This window comes from Centropristis striata, chromosome 1, assembly GCF_030273125.1.
Source record: "Centropristis striata isolate RG_2023a ecotype Rhode Island chromosome 1, C.striata_1.0, whole genome shotgun sequence".
NCBI classification, from domain to species: domain Eukaryota; kingdom Metazoa; phylum Chordata; class Actinopteri; order Perciformes; family Serranidae; genus Centropristis; species Centropristis striata.
In genome coordinates this window covers 18,990,948-19,015,755 of record NC_081517.1, presented here as the reverse complement: position 1 = coordinate 19,015,755, position 24,808 = coordinate 18,990,948, and the positions used below count along the sequence as shown (strand labels likewise).

General features: G+C 40.1%; 4 protein-coding genes across 4 annotated transcripts in view; 3 read left to right on the top strand and 1 right to left on the bottom strand.

Annotated features, from left to right (window-relative positions):
* LOC131972075 (cdc42-interacting protein 4 homolog) overlaps positions 1-1,001 on the bottom strand; it is a 34,323-nt gene extending 33,322 nt beyond the window's left edge. Inside the window, exon 1 of the mRNA XM_059333830.1 lies at positions 677-1,001. Within this exon, the coding sequence (XP_059189813.1) occupies positions 677-700 (24 nt within the window). The 5' untranslated portion in view covers positions 701-1,001. The remainder of the gene's footprint in view (positions 1-676) is intronic.
* Positions 1,002-2,562: 1,561 nt separating this feature from the next.
* Positions 2,563-5,320, top strand: LOC131973553 (P2Y purinoceptor 14-like). The gene is made up of 4 exons (XM_059335584.1): positions 2,563-2,679; positions 2,801-2,970; positions 3,286-3,545; positions 4,685-5,320. Exons 2-4 carry the CDS (start codon positions 2,821-2,823, stop codon positions 5,271-5,273), a joined length of 999 nt encoding a protein of 332 aa, XP_059191567.1. The 5' UTR covers positions 2,563-2,679; positions 2,801-2,820; the 3' UTR covers positions 5,274-5,320.
* A 1,466-nt stretch (positions 5,321-6,786) lies between these two features.
* On the top strand, positions 6,787-13,297 carry LOC131972933 (P2Y purinoceptor 14-like). The gene is made up of 3 exons (XM_059334756.1): positions 6,787-6,936; positions 7,197-7,456; positions 12,709-13,297. The coding sequence occupies exons 1-3, from the start codon at positions 6,787-6,789 to the stop codon at positions 13,295-13,297; spliced, it is 999 nt and encodes a 332-aa protein (XP_059190739.1).
* A 3,751-nt stretch (positions 13,298-17,048) lies between these two features.
* LOC131971614 (P2Y purinoceptor 14-like) lies at positions 17,049-18,511 on the top strand. The gene is made up of 3 exons (XM_059333133.1): positions 17,049-17,198; positions 17,514-17,773; positions 17,923-18,511. The coding sequence occupies exons 1-3, from the start codon at positions 17,049-17,051 to the stop codon at positions 18,509-18,511; spliced, it is 999 nt and encodes a 332-aa protein (XP_059189116.1).
* Positions 18,512-24,808: the final 6,297 nt, after the last annotated feature.

The following is a 24,808-nucleotide window of genomic DNA, read 5'->3' as shown; positions in this document are numbered from 1 at the left end:
ATTTGAGAGGCTGAAAAACTGCATTTTCTGCCATTTTTTGCATGAAAAAATACCTTAATAATAATGGTAGTTGCTTATATTCACATGGTTCGACTGATCAGTTTGTCGACTAATATTTGCAGCTCTACTTCAGTATGTTGACTTTACTGGGACTCCACAGGGAGTAGTGGTGGTGCTGTGAGTGATGAGGAGGTTGTCTGACCTGCTGACTGTCACAGCTGAGAGAGACACTGACCAGATGCAGTGACAACAAGAGGAAGAACAAGTCACACAAACGAGCCATCAACACCCCCTGAGAGGTGTTGTCACAAAGCAGAGCTCAAGTTGGAGCATGCATGAAGGAGGAGTGAAGAAGAAAAAGGTGGTGGAGTACACCTTTAGCCTACAGTGTGTAAGATAAGGTGGCCAGAACGAGTAATAAACCCTCTCTTCTTCCCCCTCTGCTTACGATAAGGTATGCAGGAGTTGCGAAATCCTCTGGCTGCAGGATTTACAGATAGACTCCTGCTGCTGTCTCAAGATTACTTCACTTAGGCCTGCCGTGGAAAAACATAGTCCGTGTTGTGTCGACGAAAACAACCGCAGGACAGCTTACTCTTAAGGGATGGGGAAGTTTTTGTTGTTTGTAATAACTTGTCCCGGAGGACGCTTCTTCTTGTGTCAGCTGTCAACTTACCCAAAGATCTGTTCCCCAGTCCATGTCTGTCTGCTGCAACTAGGAAAAAAAGTTGTGGGAAAAGCAGGAATCCTTCCTCAGAGAAGGGAACAACCAGGTGGTGGTGGTGGTGGTGGTGGAAGAAAAAACAGATAAAAAGTCCTCTCGTTACAAAAGATTCCACAAAAACTTTTGAGTCTCGAAAGCGGAGATGGCGGAGGAAATGTTTGGAGGAAGTCTACGCCTTCTCCTTGGCACAGACACGGCCGTCCTGTTTCTTCCAGCAGCAGCAGCGACAGAAAAAAATATGTTCAGGCGCTTTTTCCTGAAACAAGTTTGGGTCCCAGAGAGAGAGAGAGAGAGAGAGAGAGAGGAGGGAGGAGCGGTGGGAAAACCAACCAGCGGTGTCTCTGTTTGTTTTATCTTAAAGAAGCAGCTTGATGTTATTTTCATCATAAATGCTCCTGAGAGCCGGAGCTTTTCAATAAACTCACATTTTATTGTCCGGCAATAAAACACTGACACACTTCAGTTATAAAGTATATATTCATATTGCACCAAGAGAAAATAAACGAACGAAATTATTATATTGGTCAATTCCTGAATGACTTAAACGCATTGTAAAATAATTACAGAGGCTTTAATTTGAGCGATTTAGCCTGATATGTTTAAAATAAGTATTTACGGATCAATGTTGTTGCTTTTAACAAGTGCAATGACTCGTTTAGCCTCTTATCCCTGCAGCCTGTGAGTCGTTTGTATTTTTTCCTGCACTATTTTTTTTTAACATGGATGGATGGATTCTGAGTTTTTCCATCTAGCGCCACCAGCAGGTCAAAAATATAAATATATAAATGATATATAATACATTATGAATTTAAAAATATATATAAATCAGAATACAATTCAGAACAGACATTAATGTTTCCAACAGAATCCAAACTTTTGTTTTATTCAAAATAAATAAATAAATAAATAACTTAAGTACATTTTCTCAAATATGCTGTAACATTTAGAGATATATGTACTTTACTATACTTGAGTATTTCCGTGTTCTACTACTTTATACTTCTATTCCACTATCTCAGAGATAGCTGGCTACATTTATTAATATAAATGATCTAATAGGCCCGCTTAAAGTCATGCTAAATAGTAATTGAAACACCGTTAAAGTGACTAACACATGAATGCACCAAAAATATAATTAAAATATACAAAGCGAATATTGTATCTATATCAGAATGATATCTATGTAATATCTATATCATTCTGCATAATGAGTTGGCCTACCTGTTGAGAGGCCACACCTTTGGGGTCCATGTGCAACACAAGCGCGACACCGTGTGTCTACTTAACATGCGTCCCAGTGGTGGTAAGTAACTAAGTACTGTACTTAAGTACAGTTTTGAGGTACTTATACTCCACTTGAGTACTTCCATTTAATGTAGCTTTATACTTCTACTCCACTTTTTGGAGGTAAATATCGTCAAGATTTAACAAGTAAAACATGATCCATTTAAACATGATTATAATAAATTCAAAATGCACATAACATATATTTAGTTAAAATGAGCCCTAACTTGAGAAAATTAAAATGCTGCTTACATAAATGCATCAATAATAATAATCCAGTTATATTTGAGGAATATATGAAACAGTCTGTATAACTAGTACTATTATTTTTGATACTTTTACATTTTGATGCCGATACTTTTGTACTTTTGCTTCAGTAAGTTTAGGTTTAGAATTCAGAACTGAATACTTTCTCGACCACTGATAGATAGATAGATAGATAGATAGATAGATAGATAGATAGATAGACATTGTGTGTGTGTGTGTGTGTGTGTGTGTGTGTGTGTGTGTGTGTGTGTGTGTATTTCTGTAGACGTGTGTTATTTATCGTAATGCTACCTAGAAAGGAAACCATACTAACCAGTGTTCTTTCCTCCAGCCCTTCTTTGGCTGTGAAAGTGTGTCAACGGAAGCAGCTAATGTTTCTATTAGTGATCCACAGGGACAGACAGGTAAATACTATCATTATAATATATTATTTGGTGTATCTTGTCTTCTCAGGCTGACTCTGACAGCATTATTGTCACCAAGTGTGTGTTTTTGTACTTATGTTGATCTGTTATTTGGTTTCAGCTCAAAAAGGGGAAGAAAAAATGAGTGATGTAGCAGGAGAAGATGTGGCCTTATTCTTTAACCAGTCGTCAGCTACAAACCAGACTGCAGTCAATGGTTCGACTAGCTGTGAATGGAACGACACCTCAGCCAACTGGTTCTTCATGGTGGTCTACAGTCTGGTGTTTCTGGTGAGTTTCAACAATTCAGGTCGCCTTTAGATGCCTTTTCTTGAGAGGAAACCCTTTCAGTAGCAAGCTAAAGACTTCCTGAGGAAATGACACTTGTAAAACAAAACTGGTTTTGTATTCTGTACAGTAAGAGTTATTATTATTAATTATAATTCAATGCTCAACATAAAAATTAAACATTAAAAAAAGTCTCAAAAGTTAAAGTCTTGTAATATCCTCCAACAACACTTTAGGGTTGAAATTTTAAATTTCCAAGTATTTCAATGAGTGCCCTATAAAGGGCTACAGCTACACTTACCCATGTTTTCTCTCCAGGTGGGTCTCCTCCTCAACGGCTCCATCATGAAGTTTTACTTCTGCCGAGCTCAGAAGGAGGCTTCCAGCAGCATAATGGTCTACCTGAAGAACTTGGCAGCTGCTGACTTCATGCTCTGCCTCGGTCTCCCCATCCGCATCATGAACTACGCCAGCAGCTCCGGCACCATCCGACATGTAAACTGTTACTTCGGTGCCTCCGTCCTCCACCTCAACATGTACGCCAGCATTATGTTCATGGGCTACATCGCGGCTAACAGGTAGGCAAGGTTTGAATCTTATGCTGCATGAAACAGATTTCTTTTATCAATACAAACAAAAAAAACAACTACTGGGTTCAAGTAGACCTGGGCGATTATATGAAAGCGATTAGTGATTGTGATAAATTTCAGGTCAATTAGCTGATCACGGCAGCTGTGAGCATATTTACTCGATCAAACATGCCGGAAATGTGCGTGACAACAGCCAATCAGAGTCGACCTTTTCCTGCTCCACTTCTGTTTGTAAGTTGCCGGAGAAGTAAACAGAAAGACCTAATGTGGAGCTAAACGAGGAGCTGAGGACAGCGAAATAGATGTCAGCCATGACTTGGACCAATAAACCAAGGAGGTACAGGTGAATTAACTAACATTCACAGCACGGCAATTCACACACAGATATGGTGCATTCAATAGCTTCGGAACGGCTATGGTGCGTTCAATAGCATTGGAATGGCTATGGAGCATTCAAGAGCGTGGGACGTATGAAAACGTACAGAGAAACAAGTTATTACTGAATGGAACTTAGTTCAATAAACAAGTCAACAGAACATTAACAGCATGGGCTTTCTAACAACAACAAATCTGTTTAATCATCTGAAGAAGTACCACCCAAGTGATTATGTGGAAAGCATGAAAATGCGAGCAGAGTCTGCAGAGCCTTACACTGCTGCCAGCACAGGTAGCATTAGCAGTTCAGCCATCACTAGCAGTGCAGCCACAAGCAGCAATTAATCGTGTCATCCTTTGCTGCCATTGCGCCGTACGAGCAACTTTCCAAGAAGAGAAATTAGGCTCACAACTTGTTTATTTTGGATCTTGCATACCTGCAAAACACTCAGGACTGTAAAGTGGTTCACTGTGTTATTTTATATTTTTTCTACATTGTTGTACTGTTGAGTAAAAAATTATTCAAAAAAAAAAAGCTCATTATTATGGTAGGCTGATTTGGACTTAGTAGGCTGATTAATTTTCATTGTAAGGCTCAAAATAAGGTTTGCTGCTCCATTTCGACATTTTTTGGCCAACAATGGCTCTTTTGTCAGTAAAGGTTGCTAACCCCTGGTTCAGGTTAATGCTGAACTTCAAACTGCAACTGTTTATTGAAATTATCTACCAATGTCTGCCTTTCCTCTCTCCAGGTATCTGAAGGTCGTCCATCCGTCAGGAAATCACATCCTGCAGACTGTGCGAGCCACTCACATCATCTCCACTGTAACCTGGGTTTTCCTCCTGGCTGTGACGAGCTCCTTCGTCATCTTATCTTTTCAAACCCAGGAACCTTTGACCTCTGTCCCACTGAGCTGTGAATGGTTGCACAGTGACCAGCTCACCATACTCTACCAGATCATTCATACCTGCTCAGCCACCATGTTTCTGTTGGTCCTTGTCTCCCTGGTCTTCTTCTACTATAGCACCTCCCGCATGCTGTTACAGGTCCAGCAGAGGCAGCCGGAGGCCTTCAGCTCCACAAAGCTTGAAAAATCACGTCGTAACATGCTCATGCTGGTCAGCGTCTTCTGCTTCTGCTTCGTCCCTTACCACCTAGCTCGCCTCCCCAAAGTTTTCCTGGGGATGCATTGTTCAGGGAGCAGAGTTCTCTTCTATGTGATGGAGCTGAGCATCGTGTTGTCCGTTCTCAACGTCTGCCTGGACCCCATCATCTACTTCATACTCTGCAAGAGGTTCAGGACCCAGCTGAGGCTGGGGCTGGTGTGTGGAAAGTCATAGTTACTGCTCATAACGTTTCAACTGCCAATAATATGTAAACAAGATGGCATAATAAAGGAAAATGTAATCCTTAAAGTTATTGTGTGTTACATTTTATGATTGATATTACTTGCAATTTAAATTTTAAAGTCCTCCTCCACTCAAAATGTGTTTTTTTATTTATGTCCACTAAAATGTCTGATGACTGTATTGACTTCTATCTGTGCAAAGTTTACTAGAGGACAGACACTCATGTTCCCAACAGAATCCAGACTTTGGTTTATTTTAAACTAAAAAAAAAAGATCACTTAAGTACATTTACTGAAATATGCTGTAACATTTAGAGATATGTATACTTTACTTGTGTATTTCCATGTTCTTCTATTTTATACTTCTATTCCACTTTTGCAGAGATTTTGCTTTTTACTGCACTGGCTACATATATCTGATGAGTAACTTCTTTAATGCAAATAATCGAATAGGCCCACTTAAAGTCATGCTATCCAGCTATATAAATAGTTCTAAAAAATTAGTCCCACAACGTTAAAGTGACTAACACATTAATGCACCCCAAATTCTAATTATATTGGCAAAAATACGATCTATATCATTCTGCATAATGAGTTGGCCTACCTGTTGAGAGGCCACACCTGTCGGGTCCATGAAGACAAATAAGGTTGTGCAACACAAGAGCGACACCATGTGTCTACTGAACAGTTACCCAGTGGTGGTAAGTAACTAAGTACTGTACTTAAGTTGAGTATTTCCATTTTATGTAACTTCATATTTCTACTCTACTGCATTTTGAGGTAAATATTGTACTTTTTACTCCACTACATTTAGCTTTCAGCTTAAGTTACTTTTCAGGTCAATATTTTTATATTTTTAAACATTTAAAAAATAGTATTATGAATAAAAAAAAGCACATAACAATACATTTAGTTAAAGAAATTTAGAATGCTGCTTACGTAAATGCATCAATAATAATAATCAAGTAATATTTGTGGAATATATGAAACAGTCTGCATCAAGAGTATCAAGATACTATAAGTACATTTTGATGCTGATACTTTTGTACTTTTACTAAAGTAAGTTTTGTATGCAGGACTTTTACTTGTAGTGGAGACATTTCAGTGTGGTATTAGTACTTTTACTGAAGTAAGGGATCTGAATACTTTTTTCATCACTGATAGACAAGAAGATAAAATGCCATCTTACCAGCATATTCTGTGTGTGTGTGTTTCTTTAAGACGTGTGTTTTTTAAAGTAATGCCACCAATATAGGAAACCATACTAACCATATACTACCCATAGCAGTGTTCTTTCTTTCAGCCCGTCTTTGGCTGTGAAAGCGTGTCAACGGAAGCAGTTCAAAGACTTTCTATAAGTGATCCACAGTGACGGACAGGTAAATACTATAATAATAATAATAATAATAATAATAATAATAATACAGCATTATTGTCACCAAGTGTGTGTATTTGTGTTTATGTTGATCTGTAATTTGGTTTCAGCTCAAAAAGGGGAAGAAAAAATGAGTGATGTAGCAGGAGAAGATGTGGCCTTATTCTTTAACCAGTCTTCAGTTACAAACCAGACTGCAGTCAATGGTTCGACTAGCTGTGAATGGAACGACACCTCAGCCAACTGGTTCTTCATGGTGGTCAACAGTCTGGTGTTTCTGGTGAGTTTCGACAATTCAGGTCGCCTTTAGATGCTTTTTCTTGAGAGGAAACCCTTTCAGTAGCAAGCTAAAGACTCCCTGAGGAAATGACACATCTATCTCTCTACATGGTCTTTTTTTTTAACCTTGATTTGAACCAACCATAAAAATTAAATGAAAGGAATTTTGGAAAATAACACTTTTTCAATTTTCAATTTCCAAGTATTTCAATGAGTGCCCTATAAAGGGCTACAGCTACACTTCCCATGTTTTCTCTCCAGGTGGGTCTCCTCCTCAACGGCTCCATCATGAAGTTTTACTTCTGCCGAGCTCAGCAGGAGGCTTCCAGCAGCATGATGGTCTACCTGAAGAACTTGGCAGCTGCTGACTTCATGCTCTGCCTCGGTCTCCCCATCCGCATCATGAACTACGGCAGCAGCTCCATCACCATCCGATTGATCTACTGCTACTTCAGTTCACCCGTCCTCTACCTCAACATGTACGCCAGCATCATGTTCATGGGCTACATCGCGGCTAACAGGTAGGCAAGGCAGGTTTGAATCTCATGCTGCATGAAACAGATTTCTTTTATCAATACAAACAACAATATGCAAATGTAATATATTTTCTGGCTACGTCAAGCAATTTGTAATCTTCAACTGTAAAAATGTGTAGCTTGTAAATGGCATTAAATATTTTCTTTTTTTTCTTTTTACGTTTTATTTAACTCAACTGTTTACCATAGCTTATGAAAGTCTGCGGTCTGGCGCTGAAACCTCTAAATTATGCTCTAGTTTTGAGTTTCCATAGCTAAGCTAGCTTTCAATTCAAAATCTCCTGAGATATCTTTTTGGTGTCCAGGCTCTCATTTGCACTTGGGTCCTCGCTGCATTCGGACAAAATCATTTCAAAAGTGCTCATTATGTTGTTAGGCTAATTTGGACTAAAGGTGGCTGACCCCTGGTCCAGGTGAATGCTGAACTTCAAACTAGGGGTGGGCGATATGGCCCGATATTTCAGGGTATTTTTGCGATAATGATATTCTGACGAGATAACAAAATACTGAAAAATATATAGAAAATATGATTTTTTGTCTGTAATAAATAAATAAAAATAGTACAACGCAATAAAAATCAACCATAAATCTAAAATGTGTAAAGTGTAAAGTGCAAATCTCAAAATTTGCCAAATAAGTTTCAACAAATAAGGTTAGGGGGCAATTATACGATCATTTTTTAAATTGTACGTGTCTTAATTATGCTTCTTTTTTGGTCAATACCTTTTGTCGCATTTACACACACATTGATATGAATTTATTTAACACTTTGTTATTCTCATTTATTTTGTGTTATATTTCTCACAATCTGAGAAGGTGGCACAAAAAAAATAACTCCCCCTATATGTATGTTGCAACATTATAGCTGTATTAAGACAAACCTATTGTGCATCGTAGAAGCTGTAGTGCATGGTAATGTCTCGGCTACAGGGACGATTCGGCCTAAGCTTGACATCCAGCATGCCAGCTGTTGCTCTGCAGCTGGTAACCATGTCCTGGTATGCCTGATGCTCCATGCCGACCATGCAGAGGTGCTCCTCCTGCAGACTTCACACAGTCTGGAAGGCTGGAGCTGCGGTAGATTGCGTGGTTATTTTTTTGGCAGACCCAGCACAAGTCTGTCATGGGTTTCCCAGGATCAACTGCCTCCACAGCTTTCGGAATGTGCTGTTGCCAGCAGCACTGTGACCTACACCAGTGTTTAAGAAGAAGAGGAATACTTACTTAAGTACTTGACATCTTAAATAGATTTAAAAATCAACAAATTCTAATGAGCACAAAATAAAATACATACCATTGTCAGACATCTGACATCTGTATCTCTGCGACACTGATGTCATGGTCTCTGTTGTGGGGAGCACCTGGATGTCAGACCTTTTGAAACCAGCGATGCGCCCAGGGAGTGGCATGGCGTGGACATCAGCAATATTTGTGATAAACTGCTTTACTCTTTGTATGTCCTGGACTGTCAGCAGCCTCCTGCTCAAAACACGCCCACCAGACCTTTTCAATCTGGTGCCAATCAATGTTGCTTGTAAAATTTTATGAGGTTGGTGAGCTTCTTTTGAGATATTCTGGAACAAATAAACATTATGATAATTTGATTAAGTATTATTTAATATGGGTATCATTTACATTTTTTATTTTTTTTAAAGAGTATATTTTAAAAGTTGACTCAAGCATGCAGAAATTTGAAGGTTTCTCTGCATATTTTCTGTCCATCAAGGTAGTAAGCAGTCCTTTGTAGCTTACGCTCTTTCTGCTGGGATCTCTTGGAGCACACTCTGTCCTTTGATAGAGCCATATGGAAGCTGATCTTTCCGAGGGGAACTAAATGTTTTTAATCTTCAAAACAACATAGCATATAATGAAAAACGTGTATGTATGAATGATTGAATGAAGCCTGATCATTTCCATATTATAGAGTTTACATACATCAGTTTGAGAACCTATAAAATTGTAAAAACCTTTAGTCATAATCACTAATAGCCTATATTATTATAGAACAGATCAAGCTTGTAAAAAAACATTGTTTCACTATTTATACAAACACATACAGCAGACAGGTGTAAGAAATAAACCTCAGCTTGCCTCTACATAATAAATACAATTATGTTACTGTAAATAAAACATGATCAGTGTATTAACTGATAAATAGACAGACTCCAAAGTGTTTAATACAGCCCCATATACAGCAACACAACATATTCACTATACAGTCTATGATTCACCATATTAGATCTTTTTACTAACTTTTTTTACTAATACTTTTACTGTACTACTGCTGTTTATTTTTGCTATAGCCCAATTATCGCTTTGCCTTTGTGTCACTAAAAACAACCCTGTGTCCTAGAAATTACATTTGTATAGGCCTATTACTGTTAAATAACCAGTTTATGTTGTGTGGTGATAAGGTAATCACTGCCAGGATTACGTTTAGAGACAACACTTCTTTAAGTAGGCTAAATGAAACACTATATTTAATCCTTTACATTGTCCTCGTTTGGATAACTACAATCGGAGACATTAGGGGCGTTTCCATTACAGTCCAATACCCGGAATGAGGCGGGTCTCACTCTCCGAAACGCCCCTAATTTAAATATGAGCCATCCTGAGCGGTCTTTTGACTGGACTTTTTTTGGCCCTGTCGAAGAGCAGGAAGGGCAGAAAGGCCGTTCTTCCCCCCTGAAAAAAGCCTGGTTGCTGATTGGATAGAACGCAAAGCAGAATGTGACATAGTACTCGACGCCACAACAACACGCACCATTTGTAAAAGCCGGCGAAGTAGCGAGTAGTCACAAGCAACTATAAACATAAGCCCCTTTCATAGTGTGGTCCCGCAAATCCTCCGCTGTATTGCTGGGCGTTCATAGTGATCCTGCAAAGGTGTGATTTTCTGCCCTTTCATAGTGCAGTCCAGCGTCGCGGAACAACATGCACAGTAGCACAGAGTTAATAGGCTAACAGTTATCTCTGTAGCAGTACAGTGTGTATGTGCTGCTGCTGCAGCAGGAGGTGTTCATTTAGCGACCTCCGTTTGCTTAGTTAGCGATGCCGGTTAATTCATGATCACAATGTTTATGATCAGCAGAGACGCTGTGCATAATTAGCTATGCTGCTTTGTTTATGATCAGCGGCGGACGTTGTGCACAGTTGCGTCTCCTGTGTTTAATCCTTCGCGTATGTGATCACAGATCACAGTCAAAACTGTCGCTAAGCAATTACGCGATGATCAAAAAACATATGTCACCTCCGGAGTCTCGTAAATCCCTCTGAGGCCTTTTTTTGTAATAGAAACACGCTGAGTGAGCGGACATTTGAGAGGGCGTGTCCTGAGACTTTCCCAGCGGCCACTCTTCCCCCTAAAGGAAACACGGTTATGTGTTAGCCGGATGTCCCGCTGTCACTCTCTTCTTCTCTCTCCTCTTCTCGCTCTCTTTCGGTGAAATAATCTGTAATTAAATCGATCCAGTTTTCATCAGATGTAGCACCTCTTGTTAGTTTGGCAATATATTCCTCTTGTGAATCCATTTCTGTCAAGCTAGCTATTTCCATTGCCTGTCAGCCACTGTCATCTGTCAGTCATCTGTCATACAGCCTTTGTTTTGCAAACAGCTGTGCAGCGAAAAAAAACATGCTGACTACATTATATTTAAGAGCTTCAAAATAATAATTATAATAATAATAATTTTGACATTATATTGAAGCTGAGACTTCATTTATTCAGAAACACAAAAAACCCAAACAGCCCAAAATCATGTTTTTCATGTTTAAACATGTTTTTACAAGAACGGGCGGCTGCGACTTCCGACTCATTTCAATGGAACGCGTCACAGATGTACTTTTAAGATCATTGCCTGCGTGTCGCCCAAGCGTTCTTACTGCTTTCTCAGAGTTACTTTCATATTGTAATTAGACAAAAAAGTAAATCTCCATGTACATAAATATAATTACACATGTAGATTGTTAAATATTTATAAATTAATCATATCTACACTGGTGGTGGCGATCTTATTGAGAATAACCCGGAAAACACCGGAAAGTGCCGCATTGCAGATGTGTCCGATTTGGGATACAATAACGAATGGTGTCTGATTTGGGATACAGTCTCTATAGCTATGTTAGATGAGATAACCCAACTGGATTTAACAGTTATGGTTCCTGTCAACTTGTATTATTGCCACTACTAGTGCAGAACTTGTCCAACAAACTAATGTTAATGACACACACAAAATTAAAAATTAGCACGCTAAGCTATCAGTGTTGCTAGGAGCTTAACAGAATACAGGGCTGTACAGTGGTAATAGCTAGCGTCACTGAATCCTACATCGGCTGGCTTTTGGCTAACATTCTATCAAAATTTCACATTAACTACTAATATAAATGATCATGTTGTGTTTCCAATTAATTAGGTGGTGTGATACTAGAGTCTAAATTCTTATCTTTCAAGCTGTTTCTCGTTTAGCCTAGCACTATTGTTTACATGGATCGGTCACTTTAATCTCCTCACTGTGAAACAATGGGGGGTGCTGATATTTTGGGAAATTGGATGTTTCTTGGTAAGCCAAATAAAATCACAGTAATCAATCATCGTTGACACCCAGTCCAATTCCGTATTTATTCAGTCCTTCACAATAAAGTACAGTAAAAATACAGATGTAGCCTATAGCACATGCTCCATCAGTCTGTGCTTTGGATGATTTACCATCTTGGCACCAGTAATATCATATTTTACATGTTTTCTAGAGTGTAGCCTACAGATGAGGTGGTTGTAACTATAATTACATACCAATGATAGTGATTTTGTGGATTGTCCTACAAAACTATCAACCTCTGTAGCACCAGTTCTATAAGCAAGAAAATGGATGTAAAACCCTGTAATGTATATATCAGTATTGAACATAACGTCCGAACAGGCCATTATGAACTATTTTATTTTAATCTTTGTAGCATTTTGTGAATGGGCAGCCTACCTTTCGGACGTATTACTCCAAAAACAATCGCTAAAACATTGACGGTCCGCTCTATGGCTGCTGGAAGCTTGATGGGCAATGAAATGTAAATAATGGGATAGCCTTAAGCAACTACGTCAAGAAGAAGGAATGTTGCCAATATTGTGATATACATTTTTAAAAATATACCGGTATTATCGTGAACAATATGATATGGCACACCCCTACTTCAAACTATAACTGTTTATTGAAATTATCTCTGATGTCTGCCTTTCCTCTCTCCAGGTATCTGAAGGTCGTCCATCCGTCAGGAAATCACATCCTGCAGACTGTGCGAGCCACTCACATCATCTCCACTGTAACCTGGGTTTTCCTCCTGGCTGTGGTGAGCGCCTTCGTCATCTTTTCTTTTCAAACCCAGGAACCTTTGACCTCTGTCCCACGTAGCTGTGCCTCGTTGCACAGTGACCAGCTCGCCATACTCTACCAGATCATTCATACCTGCTCCGCCGCCATGTTTCTTTTGGTCCTCGTCTCCCTGGTTTTCTTCTACTATAGCACCTCCCGCATGCTGTTACAGGTCCAGCAGAGGCAGCCGGAGTCCTTCAGCTCCACAAAGCTTGAAAAATCACGTCGTAACATGCTCGTGTTGGTCAGCGTCTTCTGCTTCTGCTTCGTCCCTTACCACCTGCCTAGCCTCCCCAAAGTTTTTCTGGGGATGCATTGTTCATGGAGCAGAGTTCTCTTCTATGTGATGGAGCTGAGCGTTGTGATGTCCGTTCTCAACGTCTGCCTGGACCCCATCATCTACTTCATCCTCTGCAAGAGGTTCAGGACCCAGCTGAGGCTGGGGCTGGTGTGTGGAAAGTCATAGTTACTGCTCATAACGTTTCAACTGCCAATAATATGTAAACAAGGTTGCATAATAAAGGAAAATTGAATACTTAAAGTTATTGTGTGTTACATTTTATGATTGATATTACTTGCAATTTCAATTTTAAAATCCTTCTACACTCAAAAATGTGTTTTCTTATGTTTATGCCCCACAAAATGTCTGATGTTGACTATACTGACATCTATCTGTGCAAAGTTTACTAGAGATTGACTAAAGTACATTTCCTCAAATATGCTGCAACATTTAGAGATACATACTTTATTTCACTTGAGTATTTCCATGTTCTACTACTTTACACTTCTATTCCACTATCTCAGAGATTTTGCTTTTTACTACACTAGGAAAAGGGCTCCCAGCCGCCTGCTTACGAGGACTGGGCCTCTGTGGTATTTGCTCTACCAGGTGTGCCACTGGGAACGCCCCAATAACTAACTTTTTTAAATGCAAAAATATAAATAATCTAATAGTCACGCTTAAAGTCATGCTACCCAGCGAGATATATATATATATATATATATATATATATATATATATACAGGCGCCGGGCAGGTGTGCGGATACTCACAAGCCCCCGGCTGAGCGCCGCTGTGTTGGAGTTCTCCCCGAGGAATGAGAGGGTCGCCTCCTTGCAACTGCAAGTCGCAGGGAGAAGGTCTCTGACTGTTGCCTGTGCTTATGCACCGAACAGCAGCTCGGAGTACCCGGCCTTCTTGGAGTCTCTGGGTGGTGTCCTGGAAGGGGTACCGCCTGGGTACTCTTTAGTTCTTCTGGGAGACTTCAACGCTCATGTGTACAACAATGATGGTACCTCAGGGGGGGATTGGGAGGAACGGCCTGCCCGATCTGAGCCCGAGTGGTGTTTTGTTATTGGACTTCTGTGCTAGTCACAGATTGTCCATAACAAACACCATGTTCGAACATAGAGTTGCTCATAAGTGTATCTGGTACCAGAGCACTCGAGGCCAAAGATCGATAATCGATTTTATTATCACATCGTCAGATCTGCGGCCGCATGTTCTGGACATTCGGGTGAAGAGAGGAGCAGAGCTGTCAACTGATCACCACCTCGTAGTGAGTTGGATCAGGTGGTGGGGGAGGATGCTGGACAGACCTGGCAAAACCAAACATGTAGTGAGGGTGAACTGGGAACGTCTGACGGAGGCCCCTGTCTGCAGGGTCTTCAACTCACACCTCCGGAAGAATTTCTCCAGCATCCCGAGTGAGGCTGGGGACATGGAGTCCGAATGGGCCATGTTCAAAGCCTCAATTTTTGACGCGGCTGGTAGGAGCTGTGGTTTGAAGGTCGTCGGTGCCTGTCGTGGTGGCAACCCAAGAACCTGCTGGTGGACACCAGCGGTGAGGGAGGCCGTCAGGCTGAACACTTTGAGGAACTCCTTAATCCAGCCAATACATCCTCTGTTGAAGAGGCAGAGTCTGAAGACTCATCAGTATCCCTGGCAGAAGTCACAGAGGTAGTCAAAAAGCTGCCTGGCGGCTCTACTTAAATTTATTGTGTGTTACATTTTATGATTGCTATTACTTGCAATTTCAATTTTAAAGTCCTCCTCCACTCAAAAATGTGTTTTTAGTAGGGGTGCACCGATCGATCGGCACCGATTTCCTTAATTTTGTGGGATCGGCGAAGGCCGGAGGCCGGCTCGTTAAGAAGAACCTCCTTTAGCGGCAGTTAGCTCTGTAGCAGTACAGTGTGTATGTGCTGCTGCTGCAGGAGGTGTTCACTTAGCGATCTCTGTTTGTTTACAACAAGCACCAGACACTCTGTGCGCAGTTAGTGAAGCCGGATAATTCACGATCACTCTTTCAGCTGCTGACGTTATACACAGTTAGCGACGGTGAAAACCATACGTCACCTCCAGAGTCTCTAAATCCCTCTGGGGGCTAACTTGTCCCGCCCATAGACTGCCATGGAAAACCCTCTCCTCCAGATGTCTGTGCTCTCCTCCGTTTGTTTCTTCTTCTACAGCTTGGTATCTAGCCGCCACACTGTATCATTAAATGCTACGCTGCCCCCGTGCGGAATGCACCAGTAATACAACTTTTTTTTCCTTCCAGATATGATGAACTATTCGATTTTTTATGATTTAATGACTATTCGAACAGTCAAAAGTCGCCCATCCCTAGTTGTACGTATGTTGTACTATAACAAAACCAAAAACTCAGGACACTTTATTCATGGTTGCAGTTCTTTTGTTAGTTTGTCCTGTAAATTGTTGCTATTTATTTTAAGTTCAATATTTTATTAACTACCTCAGACATTGTGATTTCCTTTATTTGTTAAAGACAAATACTGCTGTGTTATTGTTTTCCAATAAAATAAGATTCAAACATTGAAGGTGTATGCTGTGAGTTATAAAAAAAATAGGTATCAGCCAAAATCGGAATCGGCAGGTCAGGCTTTTTAAAAATTGGTGATCAGCCAGAAAATTGCAATCGGTGCACCCCTAATTTTTATTTTATGTCCCCAAAAATGTCTGATGACTGCATTGACTTCTATCTGTGCAAAGTTTACTAGAAAACAGACACTCATGTTCCCAACAAAATCCAGACTTTGATTTATTTTAAATTTTAAAAAAATAAAATCACTTAAGTACATTTACTCAAATATGCTGTAACATTTAGAGATCTGTATACTTTACTTGCGTATTTCCATGTTCTTCTACTTTATACTTCTATTCCACTTTTGCAGAGAATTTGCTTTTTACTGCACTGGCTACATATATCTGACAAGTAACTTCTTTAATGCAAATAATCTAATAGGCCCACTTAAAGTCATGCTATCCAGCTATATAAATAGTTATAAAAAAATTAGTCCCACAACGTTAAAGTGACTAACACATTAATGCACCCCAGATTCTAATTATATTGGCAAAAATAGGATCTATATCATTCTGCATAATGAGTTGGCCTACCTGTTGAGAGGCCACACCTGTCGGGTCCATGAAGACAAATAAGGTTGTGCAACACAAGAGCGACACCGTGTGTCTACTTAGCAGTTGCCCAGTGGTGGTAAGTAACTAAGTACTGTACTTAAGTTGAGTATTTCCATTTTATGTAACTTCATACTTCTACGCCACTGCATTTTGAGGTAAACATTGTACTTTTTACTCCACTACATTTAGCTGTCAGCTTAAGTTACTTTTCAGGTCAAGATTTATATATTTTTAAACATTTAAAAATATTATTATGAATTTTAAAAAGCACATAACAGTAAATTTAGTTATTTTGATGCCGATACTTTTGTACTTTTACTAAAGTAAATTTTGTTTGCAGGACTTTACTTGTAGTGGAGAAATTTCAGTGTGGTATTAGTACTTTTACTCAAGTAAGTGGTCTGAATATTTTTTTCCATCACTGATAGACAGGAAGATAAAATGCCATCTTACCAGCATATGTAGTGTGTGTGTGTTTCTTTAAGACGTGTGTTTTTTAAAGTAACGCCACCAATATAGGAAACCATACTAACCATATACTAAACATAGCAGTGTTCTGTCCTCTTTCCTCTTTGGCTGTGAAAGCGTGTCAACAGAAGCAGCTAATGTTTCTATTAGTGATCCACAGGGACAGACAGGTAAATACTATCATAATAATATATTATTTGGTGTATCTTGTCTTCTTCGGCTGACTCTGACAGAATTATTGTCACCAAGTGTGTGTTTTTGTACTTATGTTGATCTGTTATTTGGTTTCAGCTCAAAAAGGGGAAGAAAAAATGAGTGATGTAGCAGGAGAAGATGTGGCCTTATTCTTTAACCAGTCTTCAGTTACAAACCAGACTGCAGTCAATGGTTCGACTAGCTGTGAATGGAACGACACCTCAGCCAACTGGTTCTTCATGGTGGTCTACAGTCTGGTGTTTCTGGTGAGTTTCAACAGTTCAGGGCACCTTTAGATGCCTTTTCTTGAGAGAAAACCCTTTCAGTAGCAAGCTAAAGACTTCCTGAGTAAATGACACTTGTAAAACCAAACTGATTTTGTATTCTGTACAGTAAGAGTTATTATAATTCATTATAATTGAATGCTCAACATAAAAATTAAACATTAAAAAAAAGTCTCAAAAGTTAAAGTCTTGTAATATCCTCCAATAACACTTTAGGGTTGAAATTTTCAATTTCCAAGTATTTCAATGTGTGCCCTATAAAGGGCTACAGCTACACTTCCCATGTTTTCTCTCCAGGTGGGTCTCCTCCTCAACGGCTCCATCATGAAGTTTTACTTCTGCCGAGCTCAGCAGGAGGCTTCCAGCAGCATGATGGTCTACCTGAAGAACTTGGCAGCTGCTGACTTCATGCTCTGCCTCGGTCTCCCCATCCGCATCATGAACTACACCAGCGGCTCTGCCACCATCCGACTGGTCAACTGTTACTTCGGTGCATCTGTCCTCTACCTCAACATGTACGCCAGCATCATGTTCATAGGCTGCATCGCGGCTAACAGGTAGGCAAGGCCAAAAACGCACAAAAAGAACACAAAACTACTGGGTTCAAAGTACTTTCTGTAAAGCAAACCATCTGGTGTATCCGGTTAGATCAATGCAATTGTTTTTATTGATATTATCTACCAATGTCTGCCTTTCCACTCTCCAGGTATCTGAAGGTCGTCCATCCGTCAGGAAATCACATCCTGCAGACTGTGCGAGCCACTCACATCATCTCCACTGTAACCTGGGTTTTCCTCCTGGCTGTGACGAGCTCCTTCGTCATCTTATCTTTTCAAACCCAGGAACCTTTGACCTCTGTCCCACTGAGCTGTGAATGGTTGCACAGTGACCAGCTCACCATACTCTACCAGATCATTCATACCTGCTCAGCCACCATGTTTCTGTTGGTCCTTGTCTCCCTGGTCTTCTTCTACTATAGCACCTCCCGCATGCTGCTACAGGTCCAGCAGAGGCAGCCGGAGTCCTTCAGCTCCACAAAGCTTGAAAAATCACGCCGTAACATGCTCGTGCTGGTCAGCGTCTTCTGCTTCTGCTTCGTCCCTTACCACCTGGCTAGCCTCCCCAAAGTTTTCCTGGGGATGCATTGTTCAGGGAGCAGAGTTCTCTTCTATGTGACGGAGCTGAGCATCGTGTTGTCCGTTCTCAACGTCTGCCTGGACCCCATCATCTACTTCATCCTCTGCAAGAGGTTCAGGACCCAGCTGAGGCTGGGGCTGGTGTGTGGAAAGTCATAGTTACTGCTCATAATGTTTCAACTGCCAATAATATGTAAACAAGATGGCATAATGAAGGAAAATTGAATACTTAAAGTTATTGTGTGTTACATGTTATGATTGATATTACTTGCAATTTCAATTTAAAGTCCTCCTCCACTCAAAAATTAGTTTTTATTAGGGGTGCACCGATCGATCGGCCGGCCGATAGATTGGCACCGATTTCCTTAATTTTGCGGAATCGGCGAAGGCCAGAGGCCGGCTCGTTAAGAAGAGCCTCCGTTAGCGGCATTTAGGTCTGTAGCCATAGGCGGCGCCAAGGAGGGGCTTGCCAGTGCTAAAGCTCCCCCTAGTGGTGGCATAGCACCCCCATGAAATCCAATATAAATCATTAATTAATTTTATTTTTTTTAAAGACATTTTATCTCTAGCGCTTTGTATCTAATTTCTGTCCGAAAATTAAATTAATTATGTTACGAAATGTATTTCTTTTTTTTTTTTACATTTTTTATTTTTATTTTGTGAGAGCATTATCATACAGTGCTTACTTTCAGACAATATACAATAGTATTTCTGCCACTCACAAACAAGGTTTTTTGTTTACAAAACAAGAAAAAAGATACAGAAAGTTAAACGTATTACATTTGAGAACTTTGAACAAACTGGGAAAGGTAGACATATGTAAAAGAGCAAATAGAAAAAAGAAAAAGAAATTATCCACCATGGAGTTTCAAAATGAGATATAAGTAATACAAACTAATCATTAGACCCAATAAAACATAGTACAATGTTACAGTACAAAACAGCATTACAGGGTCATCCTTACAGTACTTCTGTCTGTTCCAGATTAACATATTCAACCCACTTGTACCACAGTTTAACACATTTATCTTTCTGAAGGCGAAGGGAGAAGGTAATCATCTCCATAAGATAAATGTCATTTACTATACCGATCCACTTCTGCACCGTAGGTGGCTCAGGGAGCAACCAACGCCTTGTGAGTGCTTTTTTACCAGCAGTTATCAAAATACCAAATAAATATTCATCAGCTTGCTTGACCTGTAAATCTAAATTTCCTAAAAAATAATATAGAAAACTGCATGGGTAGGTTAGTGTTAAATATGCCACTTAATACTTTATGAAGCTCTATCCAGAAAGATTTAACCATTGGGCACTCCCAAAAGACATGCCAGTGATTGGCTTCCCGGTGTCCACATTGTCTCCAGCATGTAGCTTCCCCTCCGGCAAAATGTGCCTTTTGTTTTGGTGTAATGAAGAAACGGACCATACACTTCCATCCAAACTCACGCCATACATGAGAGCTGGTGCATTTCCACTGAGACCGACAAATGTCGAGCCAATTCTCCTCAGATATTAAAAGATTACCCTCTCTCTCCCATTTTTCCTTAACATATCCTGTACTGTGGGACTTTTTAGACAATAAGCCTTTATAAATTCTGGAAATGACACCCTTGTTCAATTTGCTTTGGTAAGCATCAATAAAAATGATCAATATTGGGTCATTAAGGTCTGTTTCCTTTCTGATATGTTCAAAACGATTACGTACTTAGAGGAATCTGAAAAAATCAGTTCTTTCAAGGTTGCAGTCTTCTTTCAACTTTTCAAAGTCTTTAAATTGTCCCTTTTCTGTCAATGAGTAGTATGTTGTTATTCCCTTCAATATCCATGATTTAAATCCCTTATCAATTGTGTTGGGCTTAAATTCCGGATCATAGGCACACCACTGGATTATCTGTAATTTATTACTTAATTTATACTCGTCTATTATCATATTCCAGATTTTTAACTGCACTTTGATCCATGGGTTCTGTACCTTGTCTACAAATCTACCTAAATGTTTATGAGGTAATACTGCTTGTATTGGTGGGTCAACCAGAGTAGAAAGTTCAATATCCTTCCATCTGGCTTGAAAGGATGGGTTACACAAATTAATTAGGGGTCTAATCTGGGCTGCATAAAAATAATCTTTAAAATTAGGTAGTGCCATTCCCCCTTGCTCTTTTGGGAGTTGTAGAGTTTTAAATCTAACCCTGGGTTTTTTACCCTGCCAAATAAATCTAGAAATATTTTTTTCCAATTCAGAAAATTGTTTTGAGGAAATTTCTACAGGGAGTGCCTGGAATAAAAAGAGATATCGTGGGAAAGTATTCATTCGTATAGAATCAATTCTGTGACTAAGACTAAGAAAAGAAATCGAGTTCCACCTATGTATGTCTTCCTTAATTTTTGTCAAAAGGGGGCCATGATCTCTGCCAGTGTTTGAATTATTTTCTGTAAATTTATTCCAAGATATTTTAATGAATTTTGATCCCAATTAATATGGAATTTCTCCCTAAGTTGCTTTGTGGGTTGGTAGTTGATAGTCAAAATTTGTGTCTTTTGTATATTTAATTTGTATCCTGAATAAGTACCAAATGTTTCTAGAGTGGTCATTCATTTGGGGAGTGAATTAGGAGGGTTACTTAAATAAACCAAGATGTCGTCGGCGAATAGCGCCACCTTGTGGTCTTCTCCATTAATGCAGATGCCTTTAATGCTCTGAGTCTGTCTTATCCACTGAGCTAGGGGCTCTATATAGAGTACAAATAGCAGGGGCGAGATCGGACATCCCTGTCTCGAGCCACGTTCCAGTATAATGGTATCTGAAAGGTGTCCATTTATTTTTATCCGGGCCGATGGTTTGTTGTAGTGTACGGATCCCTCTGATAAAGATGTTGTCCATGCCAAATATTTCTAAAACCTTGTAAAGGAAAGGCCAACTTACCGAGTCAAAGGCCTTTTCGGCGTCTAGACTAACTAAACAAGCTTCAATATTATTCTTTTGGATATGATGTAATATGTGTAATGACCGTCTTATGTTGTCATGAGTCTGCCTTTGTGAAATAAATCCGGTCTAATCGTTGTGTATAAGCTGAGGAAGAACTTTGTCCAGTCTTCTGGCAAGGATGGTTGTATAGAGTTTGTAGTCAACATTAAGCACCGAGATAGGTCTGTATGAACTACACTCTAATTTATTTTTCCCCTCCTTGGGAATAACAGAAATCACCACCTCATTCCAAGATGGGGGCATTTTAGCATCTGTTAATGTTGTATTACAAGCTTGGAGAAGGGTTGGTACTAACTCGGCTTTAAATGCCTTATACCACTCTGAGGAGAAGCCATCCGGGCCAGGTGATTTGTTTGCTTTCAGGGTAGAGATGGCCTTATTTAGCTCTATCTCAATTATGGGGGCTGTTAATCTTTCATTTTGTTCTTCTGATACAGCAGGTAAGTTAAGAGATTTCAAGAAGTCATTAATTTGCTGGTCACCTTCTAATTGGGGTTGTGTATACAGGTACTTGTAGTATTTTCTGAATGTCCTTTGTATTTCTTCTTGTTTATATTGTATAGTTTTAGAATCTGTATCTCTTATTTTATATATCGCGTTATCTGCTCGCTGCTTTTGTAGCTTTCTTGCCAAAATTTTTAATGATTTTGCTCCTGACTCATAGTAAGTTTGTCTTGTGCATATCATCTTTTTTTCAATTTCCATACTATATTTATTTAGTTTCTAATTGCTTTTATTCTAGTTAGTATTTCTGGTTTTTGTTCTCTTTTATGTTGTGTCTCAAGATTTTTCAATTCTTTATTGAGGTCTATCAACCGTAATTGTTTTTGTTTCTTTTCATAGGCACAGAATGATATTATTCTCCCCCTAATAACAGCCTTTAAAGAACCCCATACTATAGCTGAGTCAACCTCCCCATTATCATTTTCTTCTAGAAACCTTTTTATTTCCTCTCTCATTTGGGTTTTGAATCTTAGATTATTTAGGATACTTGTGTTCAACCTCCACAAAGGTCTACCCGGGTTGTCAATAATATCTACAGTGCAGGAGAGGGGAACATGGTCAGATAAATCAATACATCCAATGTCACAATCACGTATTCTATGACGATCTCTTTTTAATACAAAAAAATAATCTATCCTTGTATAAACATCATGTGGATGTGAATAAAAAGTATAGTCACGGCCTGATGGATAGAAATCCCTCCATAAATCTAGTATACCCAGCTCTATCATTAAGGCATTCATTTTCCTATGTAGTCGCGTAGTAACTGAGTTTTTAGATGAGTCCTGTTTTGGGTTGAGACGGATGTTAAAATCTCCACCACAGATGGTGACCCCTGTGCCCTCTATCATCAGATAAAATATGTTTCTATAAAATGCAAAATCACTTCCAGGGGGGGGCATAAATATTACATATTGTTATAGCAACATCATGTATTCTCCCCGAGACTACTATATATCTACCTTCCTTATCAGATGTCTCTGAAACCTGTTCAGATGGTATTTGTTGTGAAATCAAAGTTGCTACACCTCTCCTGTGGCCTGATTTATAAGATGAATAGTATACTCTTGAAAAACCCATTCTTTTAAGTTTTTCGTGTTCCGATGGGGTGAGGTGCGTCTCTTGCAAGAGCACAATCTGCGCATTCTCCCTTTTCATTTTCGTCAGTATTTGCCTCCTCTTAGCTGGACTTAAAATCCCATTCACATTAAAAGAAATCACTTTAAGGGTTTGCCTATTCATAGTCTACTACTGTGGTCTACAGTGATTGTTACACACCCAAAAAACTCTCCTGGTGTCACTGGACGTACATACATTAAATCTATCTTTCCTGAGAAACACGAACAAGAACAATATAGAACAGTCTGGAACAAAACATCATTGGAGCAATTCAGAACAGTTGCTTCCGATGCTGAGGCTTGTTTCAAAAGAGCCTTGCGGGGCTTTGTAAAGTCAATGCCCTCATAAGGGAACGTCCCACGTCGCAGTAGTGGGGCCCTGAGATGTGGCCGCATTTCAGCCAGAGTCCAAATAATAAAATAAAATAAAATAAACAAATCGAGGATGGCTCGCCTAACAAGTCCCCGTTTTGTGATTAAAGAAAGAAAATAGAAGTGCGACTACGATCTGACATGAGTCAGGTAAAGCAAAACTGTTTGGCGGTCTGAGGCACGCATAGAACAAAACGAAATGCAAGCTGCATAATTCAGTATAAAATCGAATATGACTTGTCTGTAGAGCGCGAGGATATAATCCATCAGTAATCAGTATTGTCTTGGGAGGTCAGCCTTCTAAACTCCTTAAGTTTGTCCTTAAAGTGAGAGTGTAGATGTTTCGACTGTGCGCTGCCGCCCGCAGCGACAGGCTCCTGATTTCCAACCTGGTTTCCCCTTCTCCCCACCACGACAGAGAGAAGCTGGATCTCCTCTTGGTCCGGTGCGGCGGGGGTCTTCACCACGGCAACTGGAAATCCTCGCACCAACATGTCCCGCGTAGCCTCCGCAGCATTCTGGAATAGCCGTGTGCTGTCATCATAAAAGATCCGCATCTTTGCAGGATATGGCGTCTGGAACTTAATTTGTCTTTCCTTCAGCGCCTTTTTGGCCTCGGCGTATTCGCTGCGTTTCTTTGACACAGGAGGGACGTCATGGTCAACATAGAAACGAACGTCATAAAACACCTTCTTTTTCTGCCAGGCTCTCTTTATTACCTCCTCTTTGATCCGCCAGCTACCAAACTTGACCACTATGGAGCAAGTTTTGCCTGTTGGCCGGTGGGCTTCGGTGCCAGAGCTCGATGTGCCCGTTCAATTTTGAGGTCTCCGTCATGTGGAAAATCAAGTGTACTTTTCAGCAGATTATCCAGGAAGCCAACCATGTCGGTGCCCTCTTTGTCTTCGGGTATCCTGTAAATCCGCAGGTTATCCCTCCGCGCTCGAGCCTCCTGGTCAATTAGCCTCGCCTCCAGGCTAGCCTGGCGCTGTGTTAGCCGTTTAACTAGCGTTGATGTTGCTTGAAGCATGGTCTCCGTTTCATCTATTCTCCCTTCTACTTCATCCAGTCTGTCGTTTGCTCTCTTTAACTCTTGTTGAATGTCAGAGAGTTGCGCCCTGTTGTCTCTTCTAAATTCACGAATTTCCTTGAGAATACTTTCCAGGCTAACGTCAGGGTTAGCTTCCTCCTCACATGGATGTAAGTCCGGAGAGCTACTTCGGCCGTGCCGCGAGTCTGGGTCGTCTCCTGTCACACCCATGTTTAATCCACTTCTAGTAGTAACCCCTTTCCTCATTCTTTTATAAAATGCCCAGCAGGATTGACAAAATCAAGTTTTTTGGGGTTAATTGGTAAAACCTTCGGGGAGCTATAAATTTAGGCTGTCATCCTCTCAGTGGCGGAACCGGAACTCTCACGAAATGTATTTCTTGATATTAACGCGAAGTCAAAGGTGAAATGTCAGGTGTCACGTAT